This window comes from Bos grunniens, chromosome 7 (genome assembly GCF_055505025.1).
Source record: "Bos grunniens cultivar Pamir isolate PY7600 chromosome 7, Bosgru_T2T1.0, whole genome shotgun sequence".
NCBI lineage: Eukaryota > Metazoa > Chordata > Mammalia > Artiodactyla > Bovidae > Bos > Bos grunniens.
Window position 1 is genome coordinate 16,616,250 of NC_141171.1, and position 22,307 is coordinate 16,638,556.

General features: G+C 46.5%; 2 protein-coding genes across 3 annotated transcripts; both read left to right on the forward strand.

Moving 5' to 3' along the window:
* Positions 1–9,747: 9,747 nt before the first annotated feature.
* On the forward strand, positions 9,748–11,261 carry RETN (resistin). Of its 2 annotated transcripts, XM_086409598.1 has the most exons (4): positions 9,748–10,003; positions 10,167–10,294; positions 10,634–10,711; positions 11,011–11,261. In XM_086409598.1, exons 2-4 carry the CDS (start codon positions 10,177–10,179, stop codon positions 11,142–11,144), a joined length of 330 nt encoding a protein of 109 aa, XP_086265724.1. In that variant the 5' UTR covers positions 9,748–10,003; positions 10,167–10,176; the 3' UTR covers positions 11,145–11,261. The 2 variants fall into 2 exon arrangements, with proteins under 2 accessions (XP_086265724.1, XP_086265726.1); XM_086409600.1 differs by lacking the exon at positions 10,634–10,711 and having other exon boundaries at positions 9,822–10,003.
* A 6,640-nt stretch (positions 11,262–17,901) lies between these two features.
* On the forward strand, positions 17,902–22,065 carry MCEMP1 (mast cell expressed membrane protein 1). The gene is made up of 7 exons (XM_086409592.1): positions 17,902–18,312; positions 18,603–18,692; positions 19,261–19,389; positions 19,554–19,604; positions 19,684–19,830; positions 20,140–20,208; positions 20,332–22,065. The coding sequence occupies exons 1-7, from the start codon at positions 18,195–18,197 to the stop codon at positions 20,346–20,348; spliced, it is 621 nt and encodes a 206-aa protein (XP_086265718.1). The 5' UTR covers positions 17,902–18,194; the 3' UTR covers positions 20,349–22,065.
* The last annotated feature ends 242 nt before the right edge of the window (positions 22,066–22,307 follow it).

Below are 22,307 nucleotides of genomic sequence, written 5' to 3' on the forward strand. Positions count from 1 at the left end.
GTATATGCTGCTGCTGCTGCTAAGTCGTTTCAGTCGTGTCTGACTCTGTGTGACCCCATAGATGGCAGCCCACCAGGCTCCCCGGTCCCTGGGATTCTCCAGGCAAGAACACTAGTGGGTTGCCATTTCCTTCTCCAATGCATGAAAGTGAAAAGTCAAAGTGAAGTCACTCAGTCGTGTCCAACTCTTAGCGACCTCATGGACTGCAGCCTACCAGGCTCCTCCATCCATGGGATTTTCCAGGCAAGAGTACTGGAGTGAGGTGCCACTGCCTTCTCCAAACATATGTATATACACACATATATATTTCAGATTCATTTACCTTATAACTTATTATAAAATATTGAGTACAGTTCCCTGTGCTATACAGGAGGTCCTTGCTGGTCATCTAGTTTATAATAGTACTGTGTGTATATTAAGTCTAACCTCCTAATTTATCCTTCCCTAATTTCCCCTTTGGTAGCCATAATTTTGTCTTCTGTGTCTGTGGATCTGTTTCTGTTTTGTAAACAAGTTCATTTGTATCTTTTTTAAGATTCCATGTATAAGCCGTATCATATAGTATTTGTCTTGCTTTGTCTGACTTACTTCATCTATTATGAGAATCTCTAGGTCCATCCCTGTTGCTGCAAATGGCATTATTTCATCCTTTTTTTATCCCTGAGTAATATTCAATTGACATATATATGTCAACAGAATATATATTCCACATCTTCTTTATCCGTCATCTGTTGATGGATAGACATTGAGATTGTTTCTGGAGTATTGTGAATAGTGTTTCTGTGAACATAGGGGTGCATGTATCCTTCTGAATTCTAGTTTTCTCCAGATATATGCCCAGGACTGGGATTTCTGGATTGTTATGGCAACTCTATTTTTAGTTTTTTGAGGAAGCTCCATCCTGTTCTCCATAGGAACTGTACCAGTTTACATTCCCACCAATAGTATAGGGGGGCTCCCTTTTCTCCACACTCTCTCCAGCATTTATTGTTTGTAGACTTTTTGATGATGGCCATTCTGACCAGTATGAGGTATCTCACTATGGTTTTGATTTGCATTTCTCTAGTAATTATCAAGACTTTTACTTTTATCTTCTGTCATTCATGTGGGACAGGAAGCAAGTGTCAATGATTCATTTCTGATTGGCAGGGCTACCTGTCATTGCTACATACATTAGCCAAGTTATGTAGCAAGGCAGTAACCAGTCAGAATCGCGGGAAGGGAGTAACCAGTCAGAATCGTGGGTTGCCTATGCAAGTCAGTTTCACAAGAAGTGGCAACAGTTTCCAGTCTTCCAAGTGATACAGGCCTCTTTGTTCAAAACTACTTCAAGGGCAGATGTATATTAACAGAGGCAAGAACAAGCTGGTAACACTTGCAAATATTCAGGGGATCTGCAGAGCACAAAAAAAAAAAACAGTCGTTTGGGGCAGAAAAATCCTTCCTTTCTGTGACTTCAGGACACATATTACCTTCAGCTCTTTGGGAGACTCCTTTTTTTCCAATTATAATTTGAATTATAAATATTTGGTTTACACAACTGTAATGATGGTTACACAACTGTACACATTTGTCAAAACTCATAGAACTCAGTAAAAAGAGTGAATTTTGCAGTATGTCAATTACACACAATTAAAAATAAAACCCAATACTTGGGAAAAACAAAACATTGATGCAGTATGCAGGTATATAGACTTGTCAAAATGCATCCAACTGAACATTTAAGATAGACATATTTTATTTTATGAAATTACACACAAAATCTATTTTTAAAAATTATAGGTGGGTGATTGCCCTATTGTGCTTTTAAAAGACCTGGTTCTAGAATTTTATTCGGTAGTATTAGATGTAAAATTACAGCCACTAGAGCTCAGTTTTGTTGGCAGAAATCAGGGAGAATGAAAGGATTTTTTAAAAAGAGAATTAAGTGGGACTTCCCTGGTGGTCCAGCGGCTTAGACCCCCTGTGAATTTAGGAGGCTGGGCTTTGATCCCTAGTCAGGGAATTAGATCCCATAAGCCATAACTAAGAGTTAGCGTGCCCTAACTAAAGATCCTGCACGCTGCAACTAAGACCCAGTGCAGCCAAATAAAATAAATAAATAAAATATATTTTTTCATAGAAGATAATTAAGGGACTGTTGATGACAATAATCAATAAACATCTATAATAAGAATAGAATAGGGCTTTACTAGAGCCAAACTGAGGACTATAACTCAGAAGACAGCCTCTCAGATTACTCTGAGGAAGTGCTCCGGAGAGGTATGGCTTTTCAGTGCAGTTTTATGTCTTGTCAGGGCTTCCCTCATAGCTCAGTTGGTAAAGAATCCACCTGCAATGCAGGAGACCCTCGTTCAATTCCTGGGTTGGGAAGATCCACTGGAGAAGGGATAAGCCACCCACTCCAGTATTCTTGGGCTTCCCTTGTGACTCAGCTGGTAAGAATCCACCTGCAATGAGGGAGACCTGGGTTTGGTTCCTGGGTTGGGAAGACCCCCTGGAGAAGGGAAAGGATACTCACTCCAGTATTCTGGCCTGGAGAATTCCATGAAGTTGAAGAAAGTGGAGAAAACCGCTAGACCATTCAGGTATGACCTAAATCAAATCCTTTATGACTGTACAGTGGACATGAGAAATAGATTTAAGGGGCTAGATCTGATAGACAGAGTGCCTGATGAATTATGGACGGAGGTTCGTGACATTGTACAAGAGGCAGGAATCAAGACCATCCCCAAGAAAAAGAAATGAAAAAACCAAAATGGCTGTCTAAGGAGGCCTTACAAATAGCTGTGAAATTAAGGGAAGCAAAAAGCAAAGGAGAAAAGGAAAGATATACCCATGTGAATGCAAGGTTCCAAAGAATAGCAAGGAGAGATAAGAAAGTCTTCCTCAGCAATCAATGCAAAGAAATAGAGGAAAACAATAGAATGGGAAAGACTAGAGATCTCTTCAAGAAAATTAGAGATACCAAGGGAACATTTCATGCAAAGATGGGCTCAATAAAGGACAGAAATGGTAGGGACCTAACAGAAGCAGAAGATATTAAGAAGAGGTGGCAAGAATACACAGAAAAACTGTACAAAAAAGATCTTCATGGCCCAGATAATCACGATGGTGTGATCACTCAACTAGAGCCAGACATCCTGGAATGTGAAGTCAAATGGGCCTTAGGAAGCATCACTATGAACAAAGCTAGTGGAGGTGATGGAATTGAGTTGAGCTATTTCAAATCCTGAAAGATGATGCTGTGAAAGTGCTGCACTCAATATGCCAGCAAATTTGGAAAACTCAGCAGTGGCCACAGGACTGGAAAAGGTCAGTTTTCATTCCAATCCCAAAGAAAGGCAGTGCCAAAGAATGCTCAAACTACCGCACAATTGCACTCATCTCACACGCTAGTAAAGTAATGCTTTAAATTCTCCAAGCCAGGCTTCAGCAATATGTGAACCGTGAACTTCCATATGTTCAAGCTGGTTTTAGAAAAGGCAGAGCAACCAGAGATCAAATTGCCAAAATCCGCTGGATCATAGAAAAAGCAAGAGAATTCCAGAAAAACATCTATTTCTGTTTTATTGACTATGCCAAAGCCTTTGACTGTGTGGATCACAATAAACTGTGGAAAATTCTGAAAAAGATGGGAATACCAGACCACCTGACCTGCCTCTTGAGAAACCTATACGCAGGTCAGGAAGCAACAGTTAGAACTGGACATGGAACAACAGACTGGTTCCAAATAGGAAAAGGAGTACGTCAAGGCTGTATATCGTCACTCTGCTTATTTAACTTATATGCAGAGAACATCATGAGAAACGCTGGGCTGGAGGAAGCACAAGCTGGACTCAAGATTGCCAGGAGAAATATCAATAACCTCAGATATGCAGATGACATCACCCTTATGGCAGAAAGTGAACTAAAGAGCCTCTTGATGAAGGTGAAAGAGAGTGGAAAAGTTGGCTTAAAGCTCAACATTCAGAAAATGAAGATCATGGCATCTGGTCCCATCATTTCATGGGAAATAGATGGGGAAACAGTGGAAACAGTGTCAGACTTTATTTTTCTGGGCTCCAAAATCATGGTAGATGGTGATTGCAGCCATGAAATTAAAAGATGCTTATTTCTTGGAAGGAAAGTTATGACCAACCTAGACAGCATATTGAAAAGCAGAGACATTACTTTGCCAACAAAGGTCTGTCTATCAAGGCTATGGTTTTTCCAGTGATCATGTATGGATGTGAGAGTTGGACTATAAAGAAGGCTGAGTGCCAAAGGATTGATGCTTTTGAACTGTGGTGTTGGAGAAGACTCTTGAGAGTCCCTTGGACTGCAAAGAGATCCAACGAGTCTATCCTAAAGGAGATCAGTCCTGGATGTTCATTGGAAGGACTGATGTTGAAGCTGAAATTCCAATACTTTGGCCACCTGATGCGAAGAGCTGACTCATTTGAAAAGACTCTGATGCTGGGAAAGATTGAGGGCAGGAGGAGAAGGGGACGACAGAGGATGAGATGGCTGGATGGCATCACCGACTCAGTGTACATGGGTTTGGGTGAACTCCGGGAGTTGGTGATGGACAGGGAGGCCTGGCGTGCTGTGGTTCATGGGGTTTCAAAGAGTCAGAGAGTGACTGAAGTGAACTGAACTGATACAGTCCATGGGGTTGCAGAGTCGGACACGACTGAATGACTTTCACTTTGTGTCTTGTCAGAGCAAAGAATGTCAGACAAGTCAGAGAGACACTCCTTCAAAGTTTCAAAGAAACAAGACCAGAATGTGCATAGTCAGCCAGTATGGCCTTGGAGCTTGGGAAGGGAGTCTTATCACCAAAGGAGGACCAGCATTGATGTCCCAGGAAGGGAGGCATTTAATCTTTATTTTGAACATGGACATTCTTGACTTCTGGTCAGTGTGCCTGTTTCTTTAATAATTAAAGCAAGTATATAATGTAGGTTTGATAGGTCACAAGCAGGCTATTTTAGCTAGGATAAAATTCAAGCTAACTTATGTAGAAGCCAGAATGACTTCTCCAGACCTCCGTATGTGAACCTTTCTTTTATCAGGGCATGTATACCTCTTTCCTGCTACTGAGCTAGGGGTTTTCAACTGAGTCCCCAGGGAATCCCAGGGGCTTCTACCCACTGTCCTTGTTTTTCACCTCTCCTGTAGTTAGAGCTGCCCACTTCTTTTGCTTCCTTCAAAAGCTCTTATCTGAAAAGTTCTGAGACTAAAGGGTTTGAAAAAATCAGAGCACTCAAAAAATGACTTTTGCCTTAGTTTCAGGTGTACAACATGGTTGTAAATTGTAAAATTTAAATATGTAAAATTGTAAAATTAAATTGTAAATAAAAAGTTTAAATTGTAAAATTTCAAAAAATTGAAATTTTTATAGATTATACTCCTTTATAATTATTATGAAGTCACCTGTATTCCCTTGCTGTACAATATGTATCTTGGTAGCTTATTTATTTTATACACTGTAGTTTGTACCCCTTAATCTCCTACTCCTCTTTTGCCCCTCCTCCTTCCCTCTCCCCACTGGCAACCACTAGTTTGTTCTCTTTGTTTTTTGTTATATTTACTACTATGTTGTATTTTTTAGATTCTGCATATGTCCTGATAACATACAGTATTTGTCCCTCTCTGTCTTAGTTCACTAAGCATAATATTTTCTAGGCTGAGTAATATACCATCATACATATATATGTGTATGCTGCTCCTGCTGCTAAGTCGCTTCAGTCGTGTCTGACTCTGTGCGACCCCAGAGATGGCCGCCCACCAGGCTCCCCCGTCCCTGGGATTCTCCAGGCAAGAACACTGGAGTGGGGTGCCATCGCCATATATGTGTATATATGTGTGTATATATATGCCACATCTTTATCCACTTATCTGTTGATGGGCACTTAGGTTGCTTCCATATCTGGGCTATCATAAATAATGCCACAATGAACAGCAAGGAGTGCACGTATCCTTTCAAACTAGTGTTTTCATTGTCTTCTGATATATACTCAGGAGTGGAATTGCTGGATCATGTAGTAGTTCTACTTTTAGTTTTTTGAGGCACCTTCACACTGTTCTGCATTGTGACTGCACGAATGTGTACACAGTGTCTTTTTTCTCTACATTCTCATCAACAAGTTTTATCTGCAGTCTTTTTGAAGATGGCCATCCTGACAGGTGTGAGTTGATATCTCACTGTAGTTCTGATTTGCGTTTCTCTAATAGCGATGTTGAGCATGTTTTCATGTACCTATTGGCCATCTGTATGTCTTATTTGGAGGAATGTCTATTCAGGTCTATTCTTCTATTCTTGTGTCAGAAATCCTCCTAGAATTGGGTTTCTCTGCTTCAGGGAGAAAAGGACAGGTGGAGGTTGAGGCTGACTGAGTGCTCTCTTGGTGTCTGTCTTTCTGTGACAGGGCAGACTTTGAGAGGGCAGGAGTGTCCCTTTGATCCTTACTGGATGCCCAATGTTTAGCATCTTTGCCACACTAGTAAGTGCTCAATAAATACTGTCTACACTTTGGCCATGTGAACACTGTTGTATTTACACAGCCATTTTACACACTGGTGGCTCAGTGGTAAAGAATCCACCTGCCAATGCAAGAGACTCAGGCTCGATCCCTGGGTCAGAAAGATCCCCTGGAGAAGGAAATGGCAACTCACTCCAGTATTCTTGCCTGGGAAATCCCATGGGCAGAGGAGCCTGGTGGGCTACAGTTCATGGGGTCACAAAAGAGTCCCACAGGACTTGGAAACTAAACAAAACAACACTTTTATTGAGATATAATATGCATAAAGAAAAATGTGCAAATACACATGTACAGCTGAAAATTTTCACGAGTTTTCCAGAAGCCTTCCTTCTGCTCCTTTCTCATCTCTATTCATTACTTCCAGGAAAATTTCATTCTTATTCCCAACAGCACAGACCAGTTGTGCTTTAGTGGTTTTTTTTGTTTGTTTGTTTTGGTTTGCGTTCTTTAACTTTTTATTTATTTGGCAGCACATCCCAGCATGCAGGATCTTAGTTACCTGACCAGGAATTGAAACCACAGCCCCTGCATTGGAAGCAGTGAGTCTTAACCACTGGACCAGCAGGGAAGTCCTAGTTTTGGGCCTTTAAAATAGATGGATTGATGTAATATGTCCTCTTTTATCTCTGGGTTCCTTTGCTCACCACTAGGTTGGTGGAAATCACCCAGATTGTTGCATGTAGCTGCCTGAAATTCATATGTCCATTATGTATTCACACTCATGGCTATTGGGTGGGCAAAAGTTTTTTTCTGTGCTCAGTCACATCCAATTCTTTGTGACCCGGTGGACCATAGCCTGCCAAGCTCTTCTGTCCATGGAACTTTTCCAGGCAAGAATACTGGAGTGGGTCACCATTTCCTACTGCAGGGGACCTTCTCCATCCAGTGATCGAAACCACGTCTCTTGTGTCTCCTGCATTGGCAGGCCGATTCTTTACCACTAGTGCCACCTGGGAAGCCCTCTCTGTAAAGGGCCAGACAGCAAATGCGGTCGGCTTTGTGGGTCATTATGGACACTGCCATGACGTCTCAACTCTGTGAGTGACTTCGTAAAAGCAGCCATAGATGGTATCTTCAAAAGTGGGCATGCCTGTGATTTGAGAAAATTTGATGTGCACTCTGGACTAAATATTAAGTTTCTGTCAATGATTTAAAAATGTAAACACTGTTTGGCAGTCCCTCAAAAAGTTAAACATAGAATTGCTATAGTCACCATAGTGAAGTCGCTCAGTCCTGTCCGACTCTTTGCAACCCCATGGACTGTAGCCTATCAGGCTCCTCCCTCCATGGGATTTTCCAAGCAAGAGTACTAGAGTGGATTGCCATTTCCTTCTCCAGGGGATCTTCCCAACCCAGGGATTGAACCCAGGTCTCCCACATTCCAGGCAGACGCTTTAACCTCTGAGCCACCAGGGAAGCTCAGCAATTCCACTCCTGGGTTTAAGGACCCAGCAATGCCACTCCTGGGTTTAAGGACCCAGCAATGCCACTCCTGGGTTTAAGCCTAAAATAATTGAAAGCAGTCACTTGAAGGAAACTTGTGGTCCCAAGTTCAGAGCAATATCCTTGGCAATAGCCAGAAAGTAGAAACAGGACTTCCCTAGTGGTCCAGTGGTTAAGCATCTGCCTGCTAATGCAGGTGACACAGGTTTGATCCCTGGTCGGGGAAGATCCCACATGCCATGGAGCAGTGAAGTCCATGTGCCGCAAGTACTGAAGCCCACGTGCCTAGAGCCCATGCTCCACAAGAGAAGCCACTGCAGTGAGAAGCCCACTCACCGCAACTGGAGAGTAGCCCCCGCTCACCAAAACTAGAGAAAGCCTGTGTGCAGCAACAAAGATCCAATGCAGCCAAAAAAAAAAAAATTCATTGAAAAGAAACATTTTTTTTTAAAGGTGGAAACAACCTAACTGTCCATCAACAAATGGATGACACACAAAATCCAGTGTGTACATAAAATTGAATATTAGCCTGAAAAAGGAATGAGGTTTTGATCCATGCTACAACATGGATGAATGTTTAAATGTTATGCTAGTGAAATAAGTCAGGCACAAAAGGGTAACTATCCTAGGATTCCACTTATCTGTGGTATAAATAGGCAAATTCATAGGAACAGAAAGTAGATTAGAGGTTACCAGGGACTTCAGGAAGAGGAAGTGGGAGTTAGTGTTTATGGGTAAAGTCAGTGTAGAATGATTAAAAAAAAAATTGTGGAAATGGACAGAAGTGATGATTACACAACACCGTGTGTGACTGAAATCAAGCCACACTCCCTTTAAAGGCTCTAGGAAAGAATCAGTTCTGGAGTTCTTCCAGCTTCTCGTGGCTGCTGGCATCCTTTTGCTTTTGGCCACAACAGTCCCGTGTCTGCCTCGGTGGTTGCTCCATCTTAGTGCCGATGAACCGTACACTTGAAAATGGTACATTTTATGTTATGTGTGTTTTACCACAGTATTTAAAAAATCCATGTTGGAAACAAAAACAAACCAAAACAATGTAAAAACCATTCTTAGCTCATGGGTTGTACAAAAATAGATGGTGGGCAAAGCTCCCTGGTGGTCCAGTGATTAAGAGTCCGAGCTTCCACTGCAGAGGGTACCGGTATTCCATCCCTGGTTGGGGAACTACGCCCTACATGATGCATGGTGTAGCCAAAAAGAAAGATGGTGGGCTAGATCTAGCCCATGGGCCATAGTTTGACAACTTCAGTTGTCCATTATTCCTTTGAAGAAATAAATCATGGTTTTATTTTCTATTGTGATAGGCATTTGGGAATGAACATGGCATGTAATTCTTTTTTTTAAAACATTTATTTATTTGTCTATTGGCTGGGCTGGGTCTTCATTGCTGCACTTGGACTTTCTCTAGTTGCAGTGAGGTGGGAGTTACTTTCTGGTTGCAGTGCTTGGGCTTCTCATTAGAGTGGCTTCTCGTTGCAGAGCACAGGCTCTAAGTTCGAGGGCTCAGTATTTGCAGAATGTGAGTTCTGGGGTTGTGGCACACGGGCATAGTTGCTTTGAGGCATGTGGGATCTTCCAGGACCAGCGATCGATCTGGTGTTTCCTGCATTGCAAGGCAGATCCTTAACGATTGGACCACCAGGGAAGCCCAGCATGCACTTCTTACACAAGGACATGGCTCTGGTCACGTGTGTGCCCTCCCACCGCTCCACATAAGCTGGTTTCTCTCTCTGCTCTTCTGACTATGGTTATTCCACCAGGTACTATCTTCCGGACCAGCCCACAGCCTAGATGAGGGCAGGGAAGGCTCTGGTAGGCGGAGTCTGTGGCATTACTAGGTCCCTGGACTCTACCCCGGGGGCTTCCTCTTAGCCCCGGATGTGGAAAGGGAGGCCCAGGATGCCAAGGGTCTTAGCCAAGACAGGAAGCTGTACAGCCGGCAGCCTTAAAGAGGGAGCGGAGGCAGGGGCACGGAATTAGTGTTCAAAATTTGGCCTGCTGAGTCCACAGAGAGGGTAAGTGACAGCTGCTCCTGCCTGTAGGGGCAAAGCTGGGTCTCCAGCCCCATCCTCAGTTGAGACCCACAGCTCCCAATTCCACATGCTCTGTGGGTCTGAGCTTCCCCAGGATGGGGAGGGGTAGACCCAGCTGGGGGTTTCTTGGTTTTTTTTCTTGCAGCATCCGCAGGATGAAGGCTCTCTCCTTCCTCTTCATCCCAGTCCTGGGGCTGCTGGTGTGTGGCCAGTCGCTGTGCCCCATAGATAAAGCCATCAGTGAGAAGATCCAGGAGGTCACCACCTCCCTAGGTGAGAACCCTCCCATCCAACCTCAGCCAGGCCCTCAGGGGCCCCTCTGATTCCTGACATGGAGTGAACATCAGGCCAGCCCCAACCCCAACCAAATCTCAACCCCAAACCCAACCCAACGCCAATCTCCCTCTAACTACAGCTCAAAACCCTCCTCCCTCAAAAACGCCCACTCAGGACAGAATCCTTGGAGGTGGGGAGTTCCCCACCTACTGGGCCTTCCCCAGGGGCGTTTTCTTGACCCTCTGCCCATCTCCAAACCACCAGGGCCTAGGCAGCATGAGAAGGGGGTTGGGGCAGCTTGGTCTCACAGTTACTTTGCATCACCCCTTCCCGCAGTTCCTGGGGCAGTAAGGATCATTGGCCTGGACTGCCGGAGTGTCACCTCTAGGGGGTCCCTGGTCACCTGCCCTTCAGGTAGGTACAGAACTCCGTTGTCCAGTCTCCCGGCTCTATTCTCAGCACCCCATACCCCGCTCCACTGTGTTTAGGTTCCATTTCTCTAGAACCACGGAGTCCCAGCCTCTAATTCCTTAATATCCTGGTCTGCACTCCCGGCCTTGTCCCTTCCCCCAACTCCCAGGCCCCATTTCCTCAGGACACTGGTGTCCAGGCCCCCAGCATCCCTGCCACCCACGCTGCCAGCCCCCTGGAAGCCCAAACTCAAAGCTTCTGGCTCGGGGTCCAAGCTCTCTCCTCCTTGCTCCCCCTCGCAGGCTTCGCCGTCACTGGCTGCACGTGTGGCTCCGCCTGTGGCTCGTGGGACGTACGTGCTGAGACCACGTGCCACTGCCAGTGCGCAGGCATGGACTGGACTGGAGCTCGCTGCTGCCGCCTGCATATCCAGTAGCCTAAGACTGCGCTTGCGCGGTGCAGGTCTGGGGGGCGTGGCCAGGCATTTGGGGGCGGGTCATATCTCTGAGGGGCCGGGCCAGGCCCCGGCTGGAAATAAACCTCTTTGAGATGATGGGGAGGGCCCGGGCCCTGAGCTGTGTCTTCTGTGGGGTGTGGGTGACTGAGCTGGCGTCTCCAAAAAGAGCAAGGTGCATCAGCACCGGAGAGGGTGGGGGAGCAACCGCAACTTTTCTTCTCCCCGTTCCGCCCTCCTCCCTTGTTGTCCGCAACTTCTATTTTTGAAAATGGGGCCCTAACTTCCTTTAATGACATCCACACTCAAGGCTCATGGTCTTCATCAAAGGAGAAGACAGTGTTAGACTATTTTTGTGGGGGGCCTCTCTGCACGGCATGTGGGATCTTAGTTCCCTGACTAACCAGTTATGGAACCCGTGCCTTTTGCAGTGGAAGCTGGGGAGTCTTAACCACTGGACCGTCAGGGAAGTCCCGTAGTATTACCTTTGAGGCCACCTTGACGGCCACACGAGGGTCCTAGGCCTCCTGGGAAGTTGCTGGGTTATTCTCCCCCACAATGATGCCTCTTTGGGGATCTGGGTCTGGACAGGACAGGAACCACCCCACCCCCACCAACCCCTACCCCACATATGCTCCAGAGCCTCAAGTCATGAGCAGCCTCAGGGTCAGGGTGCATCCCTATTCATCGCTGTACCCAGAGACCTGAGCTCCATCCCTCACTCCCCACCTGCAACAGGGACATTCGTTCCTATTCCTCATGAACATTCAAATGTGACAACACTGGTAGGGGACTTGTTGGCTCTTTGGTATATCCTGCTTAGAAGAGAGAATGGCACATTGAAGGTGTTCAGGAAATGTCCATTGAATAAATAACCAGACACACAGGTGAATACACCACCTAGGTACACATGCTACACCTATATACACAGTGACACATGCCTTGTGCACACAAAATACACAACCCAGTTACCATGGTCACACAAGGATGCCACGCCCTATAGACACACACATGCCAACTGTGGGGAGGGAACTAGGGACACAGGAACTCTTGTGTGCCTTGGATGGACTCTCGTGCTTTCAACATCAAGTCCCCATCCCAGCCTGGATGACGTTGGTCTCAGTCTGGAGTCAATGCCCCAGAAGAGAAATACTCAGCACCACTGGGGGCACAAATCCAGGTGATTCAAGGTCCAGTTTCCTGAGAACCCTAACCCAGGAGTCTTAAAATCCAGTCCCTGAGAGATGCAGACAGAGACTTCAGAACACTTGGTGCCCAGGTTTAAGAGGGACCCCAGACTTAAATAGCACAGTCCCCAGCAGCACACTCCAGAGGCTGAAGAATGCGTGACAGGGTGGGTTTCTGGTTTTCAGGATGATTTAGACTTTTCCCACTGACAACCACCCCCCATGGTGGTACACCACCCCACCCCCACTGGTTGCAATGATCGAGAACTGAGATCACGAACACTCCTGGTGCCCATGGAATCCACTACATGCCAATCCAGGGATTCCCCTCCTAGGTCCTCCCCCTTAAAACACTTTGGCCTTGGGTTGGAGTGGGATCACAGAGTCAGAAATGTGTTAAGGACCAGAGAGGGCAAGCATAGTTCCTTGCCCATCCTGCCCCTCACTGTCCCCAGACTCTCATGTGAATGCCTCTGTCTTTAAGACCTACAATTGTCCCCTTGTATCTGGACCCCAAGAAGGGCCTCTTCTGAGCTCTCAGTTCCAACACAGTCTTCCTCCTGTCCCAGAGTGTAGACTTCAAAAGTCTCTTTCCTCATTTGCTAACTGCCCAGCCCCCTGTGAGAGTTGAACTTTGGTGCTGGAGAATATTCTTGAGAGTCCCTTGGACAGCAAGGATCTCAAACCAATCAATCCTAAAGGAAATCAACCCTGAATATTCATTGGAAGGACTGATGCTGAAGCTGAAGCTCCAATCCTTTGGCCTCCTGATGTGAAGAACTAACTCATTAGAAAAGACCCTGATGCCAGGAAGGATTGAGGGCAGGAGGAGAAGGGGGCGAAAGAGGATGAGATTGTTGGATGGCATCATGGACTCAATGGATATGAGTTTAAGCAAACTCCCGGAGATAGGGAAGGACAGGGAAGCCTGGCATGCTGCAGTCCCTGGGGTTGCAGAGTCGGCCACGACTGAGTGACTGAACAACAGCCCCCTATAGTAGCCAAGATTGTTGGTTGCCAGCCCCCCAGACCCCACCTCAATCTGCTGCTACTGCTAAGTCACTTCAGTTGTGTCTGACTCTGTGTGACCCCATAGATGGCAGCCCACCAGGCTCCCCCGTCCCTGGGATTCTCCAGGCAAGAACACTGGAGTGGGTTGCCATTTCCTTCTCCAGTGCATGAAAGTGAAAAGTGAAAGTGAAGTCGCTCAGTCATGTCCGACTCCTAGGGACCCCATGGACTGCAGCCCACCAGGCTCCTCTGTCTATGGGATTTGCCAGGCAAGAGTACTGGGGTGGGTTGCCATTGCCTTCTCCCATATTTATTATATCATATCATAATATATATTTATGATATATAAATATATATTTATATACCATAAATATATTATACATTATACATTTATTAATAGTTTAAAATCTCTTCAGTTTTTCTGTAAGAAAAACTTTTCGTAAGAGGAGGTTAATGTTTAGTAATTAATGTTTTAAAATCTTATTTTATTTAGAAATGACCTAGCTATTTAACAAACTTTTATTATTTAGTTTAGTACAACTCTAGAAATTTAAGTTATTCCAATTCTAAGAGATTATTTTAGATTATAATAACAGATTATAATAATATTCTATTAAAATATAATTATTTTTAATAGAGTTCATCTAAAAGTTTTTATCATATATATATATATATATATATATATATATATATCTCGAGCTAAAATGAAAGGACATTTTCTGGATTACCTAAATGAGAGGCTCGGGTTCAGAACAACAGACTCAGGAATGACTGAATCCAGGGTTTCAGACAATGTCTCCGGGACTCGACTCCTTGTCATGTCTGCTTTCCTTACTGTTGACCTCACTTTTAGGCAAGTTCTTCCCTGCCGAGGCTCCAGGCTTATATCCCGGCAGTCTGACAGAAGTGGGAAAGAGAGAATGCCCCTTCACCTGGTTAACCCAACAAAAGCCCCAGGCCTGGGTTTCATTGGTTGAGTCTGGCTCCTTTGCCCACCCGCTCTGCGCCACATCTTGGTCTTTGATTGGCTGGACCTAGATCATTATTTAAAGAAAATTCAGACTGTTGCCCCATGAAAGCATCGGGTCAGCCAACCCCATGGAGTCCTCTTAGGCCACCATGACACCGTTGCTTGTGGGTCTTCAGTTCTGGGGCTACCTTTTTCTCCAAGTCCAGAGGGCTGTACCCTGGTTTTGGCCTCATTTTAGTCAGGGAAATGTGCAATGCTGCAGACCCGCCCCCTATGCCTGTCCATCAGAGCAGAGTCAGTTCCCCATTGGTCCATCTTTTTTCAGCTATTGTATCATCAGTGGAGGTGAGGCCACGTCTCTCAACGACTGACTTCTTTGTAAGAGGAGATAGAAGAGCTGGCATCTAATTATTGTTAAACTGATCTTCCTTGAGCAGACAAGACCGGCAGTAATTTATTTGTTTATTTATACTGCACTGTGTGGCATGTGGGATTTTAGTTCACCAACTAGGGATCTACTACAGCCCCTGCAGTGGAAGGTCAGAGTCTTAATCACTTGACTGTGAGGAAGTCCCAAGATTGGTAATACTTCAGGAAAGAGAACATTGTCCTCACCAGCCAGTTCTTGGGGGTAATTCCAAACTTGCATGCATGCTAAGTCACTTCAATTGTGTCCTACTCTTTGTGACCCTGTGGACTGTAGCCTGCCACGCTCCTCTGTCCATGGGATTCTCCAGGCAAGAGTACTGAAATGGGTTGCCATGCCCTTCTCCAGGGGATCTTCCTGACCCAGGGGTTGAACACGTGTGTCTTACATCTCCTATGTTAGCAAGCAGGTTCTTTACCACAAGCGCCACCTGGGAAGCCCAAAGTTACTTAAAATTTAATCACATATTTTAAACCTAAAACATACTCACTTCTCACACATAGAAAGTTTTAATCTAATTTTTTCCAAAGGGAGTGTAACAGAGTGGGACCCTATGGGCCTTCCCAGGACAGACGCCACCTCCCCCCATGTCCTCTGCTTGTCTCTTGTCTACAGAAAAATTTTATCCAAGAATAAATTTAATCAAAGAAAATTTAAAAGTGCAGAAACAAAGAAAAATGATCAAACAGAATAAAATAATAATAAACCATTAAACTAAGTCAAGGACATTTAGTCCCTCCTCAAGGGCTATAGATAATACTGTGTCATATGCTTGGAGCTGTTTCGCCGATACCAAACCCCCCAGGTGGGGGGAACTAACTACATGATGACCAGACTGTAGCCATGACATAAGCTGCCACATCTTACACAATTTCAAGAACTGGCCTCAAGGAAATGGGAACAATCCAACCCTGGAACTGAAGATTAAGTGCACTTAAAACAATCAAGATGACACTGATCAGACCACTGCATAAGCAACTTCAGGATGATTGTCAGAGCTGAGGTACTGTTTCTGTACACAGCCCCCTCCCTCCACCTATACACTCCTAAAATTCCCCTTAAAGCTCTTGCCCCCTGATCAACAGCTGGGAGATGACTTTTGGACATGCCATATGTACACATGAGCAGACGTGCAACTGGAAGTATTCAGGTATCTACACACACACACACACACACACACACACACACACACACACAAAATGGAATATTACTCAGCCATCAAAAAGGATAAAGTTCTGCCATTTGCAGCAACATGGATGGACTCAGAGGGTATTATGCTTAGTGTGGGATTCCCAGGTGGCTCAGTGGGTAAAGTATCCACCCACAGTGCAGGAGACATGGGTTTGATCCCTGGATCAGGAAGATCCCCTGGAAGAAGGCATGGCAACCCTCTCCAGTATTCTTGCCTGGAGAATCCCGTGGATAGAGGAGCTTGGTGTGCTACAATCCATAGGGACACAAAGAATAGGACATGGCTGAAGCACCTGAGCAGGTACACAGGCACATGCTTAGTGAAGTAACTCAGATAGAGATACAAATAGTTGTATGTCATGTTAGTGTATGTTATCACTTGTGTGTGGAATCTAAAAACAATTTTTAAAGGAATGTACGTAACCAAATGGATACAGATTCACGGACAGGACAAACTAGTGGTTACCGGTGGAGAGAGGCGAGAGAAGAAGGGCAATATAAGGGCAAGAGATTAAGAGATACAAACTAATATGTATATAGTAGATTAGCAACAAGGATATATTTTACAGTACACGGAAATATATCCATTATTTTGTAATAACTTTAAATGGAGTATAATCTACAAAAATATTGAACCACTATGCTATACACCTGGAGCTAACATAATATTATAAGTCAACTACATTTCAATTTTTAAGAACCCTGCTGGGGACTTCCCTGGTGGTCCAATGGTTAAGACTCTGTGCTCCCAATGCAGGGAGCATGGGTTTTTATCCCCGGTCAGGAACTAAGATCTAGGTCAGTGCAGCCAAAAAAAAAAAAGGAGGAAAAAATATCTGCCAAAAACCCACATGTGTTTCACATCATATTTACTTCTAACAGAAGGCAAGTGCTCTAGACTGAAAGAGAAAATTCCTTGTATACTTAGCCTCATTTTAATCCCCAGTTTTCAAGGTCAGATAGACACAAGGAAAGCTTTAAAGATACCTAGACAGAGTGGAGACAGTGTGCACACATGAATATATATAAGCATGCAAATGACCACGCCATATGTACACACGTACAGATGTGCAATTGGGGGTATTCAGAAGTGTGAGTGTGCAAGTGTGTGTGTGGGTCTGGGTAGGTGAGCTGATGTGTGGATGAGTGTGAATGTGTTTCTGAGTGTTCCTTTGCCGGGGGTCTCCAGGTGGAAGGGGAACTGCTTCTGGGTTAGGTCAAGGTGACATCTGGCCTCAGTCCTAGATGTGGGAGTGGACTTCCAGTGGTTAGCCCTATTGCCTCATATCCATTCTTCTCCAAAGGGCCTTGGAGAAGTAGAACTTCTCTGGGTGGAGCTAAGGGGGGGGAACTAGGGCAGAGGGAAGGTAGGTGTGGGGACCTAGGGATCTTGCCCCCAAAGGTGGGGTGCCATAGTATCTCCCATGAGAGCAAGAGATGGGAGGACGAGGTTCATCCAGGTGGACACACATACACACACACGGAGAGCTTCCTGTAAAGTTCCTGACTATCCTATTTTCAAAATTATTTTTATTGAATATAATTGACCCATGACTTTGTGTAAGTTTACGGTGTACGATATGTTGACTTGATACATTTTTCGATTGCAATATGACGATCCCCATGGAACTCAGGTCTCCTGCATTGCAGGCAGAATCTTTGTCATCTGATCTACCAACAGGGCGTTAGTTAACACCTCTACCACAAATTGCTGACCATCTTGTTTCTGGGTCTGTGTGAATCTCTTCTTGTCCCTCCTGAGATCTCTGGTCTCCTAAGACTCTTTTTTTTTTTTTTTTTTAAGCTGTGACTGTTCTTTTTTTAAAACAAGATCTTCTTTTTAAAACATGTTCTTTTTGGCTGCACTGGGTCTTTGTTGCTGTGCATGTTCTCTGATTGGTGAGTGGCGGCTGCTCTCCAGTTGCGGTGGGAGAGCTTCTCATAGCGGCCGCTTCTCTTGTGGGCTCCAGTAGTTGTGGCTCCTGGGCTCTAGAGCACAGGCTCAATAGTTGTGGTGCAGGGGCTTAACTGCCAGATCTTCCCGGATCAGGGATCCAACCTGTGTCTCCTGCATTGGCAGGTGGATGCCTAAGACTCCTGTTGAGCCGGGGTTGGGGTGAGGATGCCCCAAGGGTGGGGGGTTCCTGGATCCCTGAAAGCAGGAAGCCTACATTTTCCTTCCTCTCCTCTACCTCAACGCAGAGATTTCCTCATCTCCCCAGACACTTTCCTGTGGGTGGGGCTGTATGAAGACAAATTTGCTGCCGGGGACCATAGAGACTGAGGAAATATACATAAACCAGGTCAAGATGCAGCCGGTAGCCTTCAAAGACAAGAGACGGGGATCCTCAGGCAATAAAGAAGGTTAGGCATCTCGGGCGAGAGGGGAGAGGTTGGGATGGGAGGAGTGAGGAGCTGAAAGTGAAGGTTGGAGGGCTCCTCCCTCCCCCCAAAAAATGTGTGTGTGTGTGTAACCCAAAGGCTCACACGCACTAAGATGAAGATCAGAGTTCCCTACTCCTTATCTTTGCCCCGAGAAATCTGTTGTGTGGAGGATTCAGTAAACCAAGATGTCTGAGCTCCCTCTCCCATACTCACCCCTGCCCCAGATCTCCGGGCAGGTTTCCTCAAGCCTCTAAATGACTTGCCCACAGCTGCAGATGACCCTAACTATGAGAACATCACTTTTACCTTCAAAAACCAGAACCGGCCAAAAGGCAGTCATTCACCACCCAAGAATAAGGGTAAGCAGCCGCCCCCTGCCCCCCAACCCCTATCACACAGCCCTGGGAGAGATCTGAGGGAGGGCACTGCAGGGACAAAGGACAGTGTGTGAAGGTCAGGGTCAATGGTGTGGGGGTGTGGTGGTGTCGAGGCTTTGTGTGATAGTGGTGGGGGGGGTAGCTGTGTAGGTGATGATGAAGAGGATGATGTGACTGTGTTGGTGGAGGTGTTGGTGAAGGTCTGGGTGTCAGTGATGCTGGTGGATTGGGACGGGATCATCTAGACAGAGCTGATGAAAGTATTGATGAGGTCCTGATGACCTGTTGACAGGGACAGTGCTGGCAAGGACAAGTATTGATGCTGGTGATGGGATCATAAGAGGGCATCATGGGGACAGTGCTAGGGACAACTGCTAGTTCTGCCGGCTGGGGTGCATGCTAGTGGCAGGGTGTTCGATGGCACAGCTGCTGATGGTATTGAGAACAGTAGGTGCAGGTGAAGAGCTGTCTGTGGGGTGGTAGAGTCAGTGCCGATGGGCTGAGCAGCGGTGTTGGGCCCTGGAGATGAGCTGTCCTACCTCTCTCCCAGTGCCAGCCGAGCCCAGGCCACCCTTGGACACTGCCCAGGGACACCACTGGTTGCCTAAAGCCATGATGAGTCTGAACACCTTCTTGACTCTGTCCTGCATGGTCCTCTTAGCTGTGGTCCTGGTGAAGAGTGAGTGGGGTGTTTCTTTCAGTTGGTGGAGGAAGGGGCTGGGGGCAGTGTGGAGGGGTCCCCAGAAGCTGGGGAGGGCCAGTGCTGCTCCCGACTGCAGGACTCGGGTGATTCTAAAGTTTTTCTAAGGTTTTCTTGTCCCCTGCCCCACACATCCTGAACAGATTCCGAGATGTCCAGGGAGCTGGTGGTCTTGAAAGAGGAGCTCTGGAACGGTGAGGGGAAGAGTTGGGTCGGGGTTGGGGGAGTAGGGGGAGCGAAGGTGACTCTGACAACTCCAATCCACACCCTTAGTCTCCACTTCGGTGCAAGAGTACCAGGAAGAGCAGAAGACTCAGTGGGGCAACGTGAAACAGAGTGTCATGGCAGCCAAGAAAAGCATTGACACAGTCATGACGAGAATCCAGGAAGGGAACCCGAAACGGACGCAGCTGGCCACAGGTGCCCTGGCAGACCTCCCTGGGGCAAATATACCTCCGTGCCCAGTACTGGGTTGGGTGCTGGGGAATCTGGGGAGGGGACAGCAGGGGTCCTGCCCTCCCTGAGCACAAGGTTTGGAGGGGTGATGGATGTCACCCCCCCACAAACACACCCCGAGTCACTCAGGGAGTATGTATATGCTGCTGGGAACTCCAAGTACTTTGGGATTGTGTGGCATCTTTTTCGGGTTGGGGGTCGGGCAGGGAAAAGGCTTCCAATAAAGCTAAGAGTGTCCCATCTCAGCTTTTTCCTGTCTCTCCACCACTCCAGTCCCAAATATAGATGAAGTCAAGAAAACATTACAGGAAATCCTCAATACACTGAAGATGTCAAAACCAAGTAAGCTGGGGCCAGGGGCAGCAAATGAGGGGGGTCCACCGAATTTGGCTCCAGGTTCTTTTCCAAGAATGGGATCTGTCTGATCTCTGGTCTCCATCCTTCACCCCCGCCCCTACTCTGCAGGTCCCACACCTCAGTGAGTGAGAAAATCTCAGAGCCCTGGCTGCACCGTGGAGGAAAGACAGCACTTCTTCCATGAAGAAGGAACATGGGGACCCACGCTGGTCTGAAGCTGCCCTTCATCCCACATGTAGAAAATCACATGTCTTGCGAATGAGTGTTGTGGAATTGCATGTGTGCATGTGCGTGCGTGTGTCAGCGTAAGCTCTTCAAGGAGGGTGGGTATTTCAATGTGTCGCACAGGAAGGTGTTATAGGTGAATGTTGATGGTGAGTGTGGTGTGCTTCCGGGTCACTGTTCACAGGCACACACGTGTGGGCTGTGGCATGGCGTGAGTGTAATTCGTGTCACTGTGTGCGGCTGTGGGGACCACAAAGGCATGTCACTCTAGGTGTGGGTGTCGGTGGCACGTGTCGCAGGCACCCATTTCACCATCAGCGTAAACACATGCATGTGTCCTGCTGAATGTTGTGTGATGCAGGTGTGAGGGGGTGGGGTGCATGGGAAGGTATCACTGTAATTGTGGATGAGTGTCCTGTCACGCTATGCCGGCGTGAACAGGTGCGTGTCAACACGAGTGTGCCTGATTGCGCCGCCGAGGGTTCAGAGCAGTCCCTGCATGTGTCCATTTGTTTCTGCACTCACGTTTTGTGATTCACCATGATAAAGCCCAAAGGGAGACCACATGGCTTTCCCGTCTGTTTGGTGCGGCTGGGGGGGCTTTGGGACCTGGTGGGGGAGGGTGCATAAGTGTGCAGACTTGGAGAATGGGAAAGGTCATGTGGGGAACACGTGGGCCTGATGCCAGGAGCCCTGGGGGCAGGAGGGGGTGTGAGAACCAATGCACCCAGTGGATCCCTGTGTGTCCATGAACCTGTACCCAGGGGTGACTGAATCCCTGCGCCCCTAAATGTTTGTGGACTGAGAGGTGCAATGCTCTTGGACCAAAACAGAAATGAAGGTTTTCTTCTGATAACAAGGAAAATATAGGGAAAAATGAACAGACTAGAAAAGTAGCATAAACGGGTCTGAAAGAGTTAATTAATCCTAGTTTTATTTTAAATGTTACTAATCTGTAGTGTCTGTAACTCTGTCCTTCACAAGGCTAACCTCTAACACTCTCTGAATCTGTGAATTACACCCAGCACCTAACACTCTGTGAATTACATCCTGTTCCTGTTGTTTTACACTCCCCTGTAGCAAATCACCGCTTGCAGCATTCTGCATTTCAGAAAGCAGGTCGCGGGTCAATAACCCGGAGAGCAATGGACCCAATTGTTGGGTTGCCTGACACTGTGTACTTAGTCACTCAGTCACGTCCGACTCTTTGCGACCCCATGGACCGTAGCCCTCTAGGCTCCTCTGTCCATGAGGATTCTCCAGGCAAGAATACTGGAGTGGGTTAACGTGCCCTCCTCCAGGGGAACCTTCCCAACCCAGAGATTGAACCCAGGTCTCCCGCATTGCAGGCGGATTCTTTACCTTCTGAGCCACCTGACACTAGCTCTGACTGTTTTGAAATAATGCAGGAAGAAGAAAAACGCAAGACCTTCACCATTTTGATCCTTGCCACCAACCCGCACCCCCGGACTTGAAGCCCCACCTATTAGAGTTCTCCTGATTCCCCAGGGCGGGGGATGGTGTTGGAGGCTGGGGAATGGTCTTGAGGCTCCAGGCAGCTGCGTTCCCTCTTTGCCGGGCAAAAAAATAAAACTCCTCTTTCTTTTCTCCTCCAAACGTAGTCTTCGTGCTTCTGTTAGACATCGGTGCACAGAGAATCAAGATATTGACATTAATGTCTCCCTAAGTGTGCATGGCCTCACGGATATATGAGCCCCTGAGTACGGTACTGTGCTCCGGTATGTTATCTGTCCATAAAGCATGTATTCAGGAGCGCACGTCCCCTCAGAGAACTTGTGCCCATGGGCATGCACATGGACATGTTTGTCCGGAAGGTGAGCGTATGTGTGACCCAAGAT

Excerpts from the sequence above, each read along its gene's own strand:
- RETN (XM_086409598.1), top strand. The coding sequence starts at position 10,177 with ATGAAGGCTCTCTCCTTCCTCTTCATCCCAGTCCTGGGGCTGCTGGTG. Across the intron at positions 10,295-10,633 it reads GGAGGTCACCACCTCCCTAG|TTCCTGGGGCAGTAAGGATC; the intron begins GTGAGAACCCTC and ends CCCTTCCCGCAG. Across the intron at positions 10,712-11,010 it reads CCTGGTCACCTGCCCTTCAG|GCTTCGCCGTCACTGGCTGC; the intron begins GTAGGTACAGAA and ends TCCCCCTCGCAG.
- MCEMP1 (XM_086409592.1), top strand. The coding sequence starts at position 18,195 with ATGAAGACAAATTTGCTGCCGGGGACCATAGAGACTGAGGAAATATAC. Across the intron at positions 18,693-19,260 it reads TTCACCACCCAAGAATAAGG|TGCCAGCCGAGCCCAGGCCA; the intron begins GTAAGCAGCCGC and ends CCTCTCTCCCAG. Across the intron at positions 19,605-19,683 it reads GAAAGAGGAGCTCTGGAACG|TCTCCACTTCGGTGCAAGAG; the intron begins GTGAGGGGAAGA and ends CCACACCCTTAG.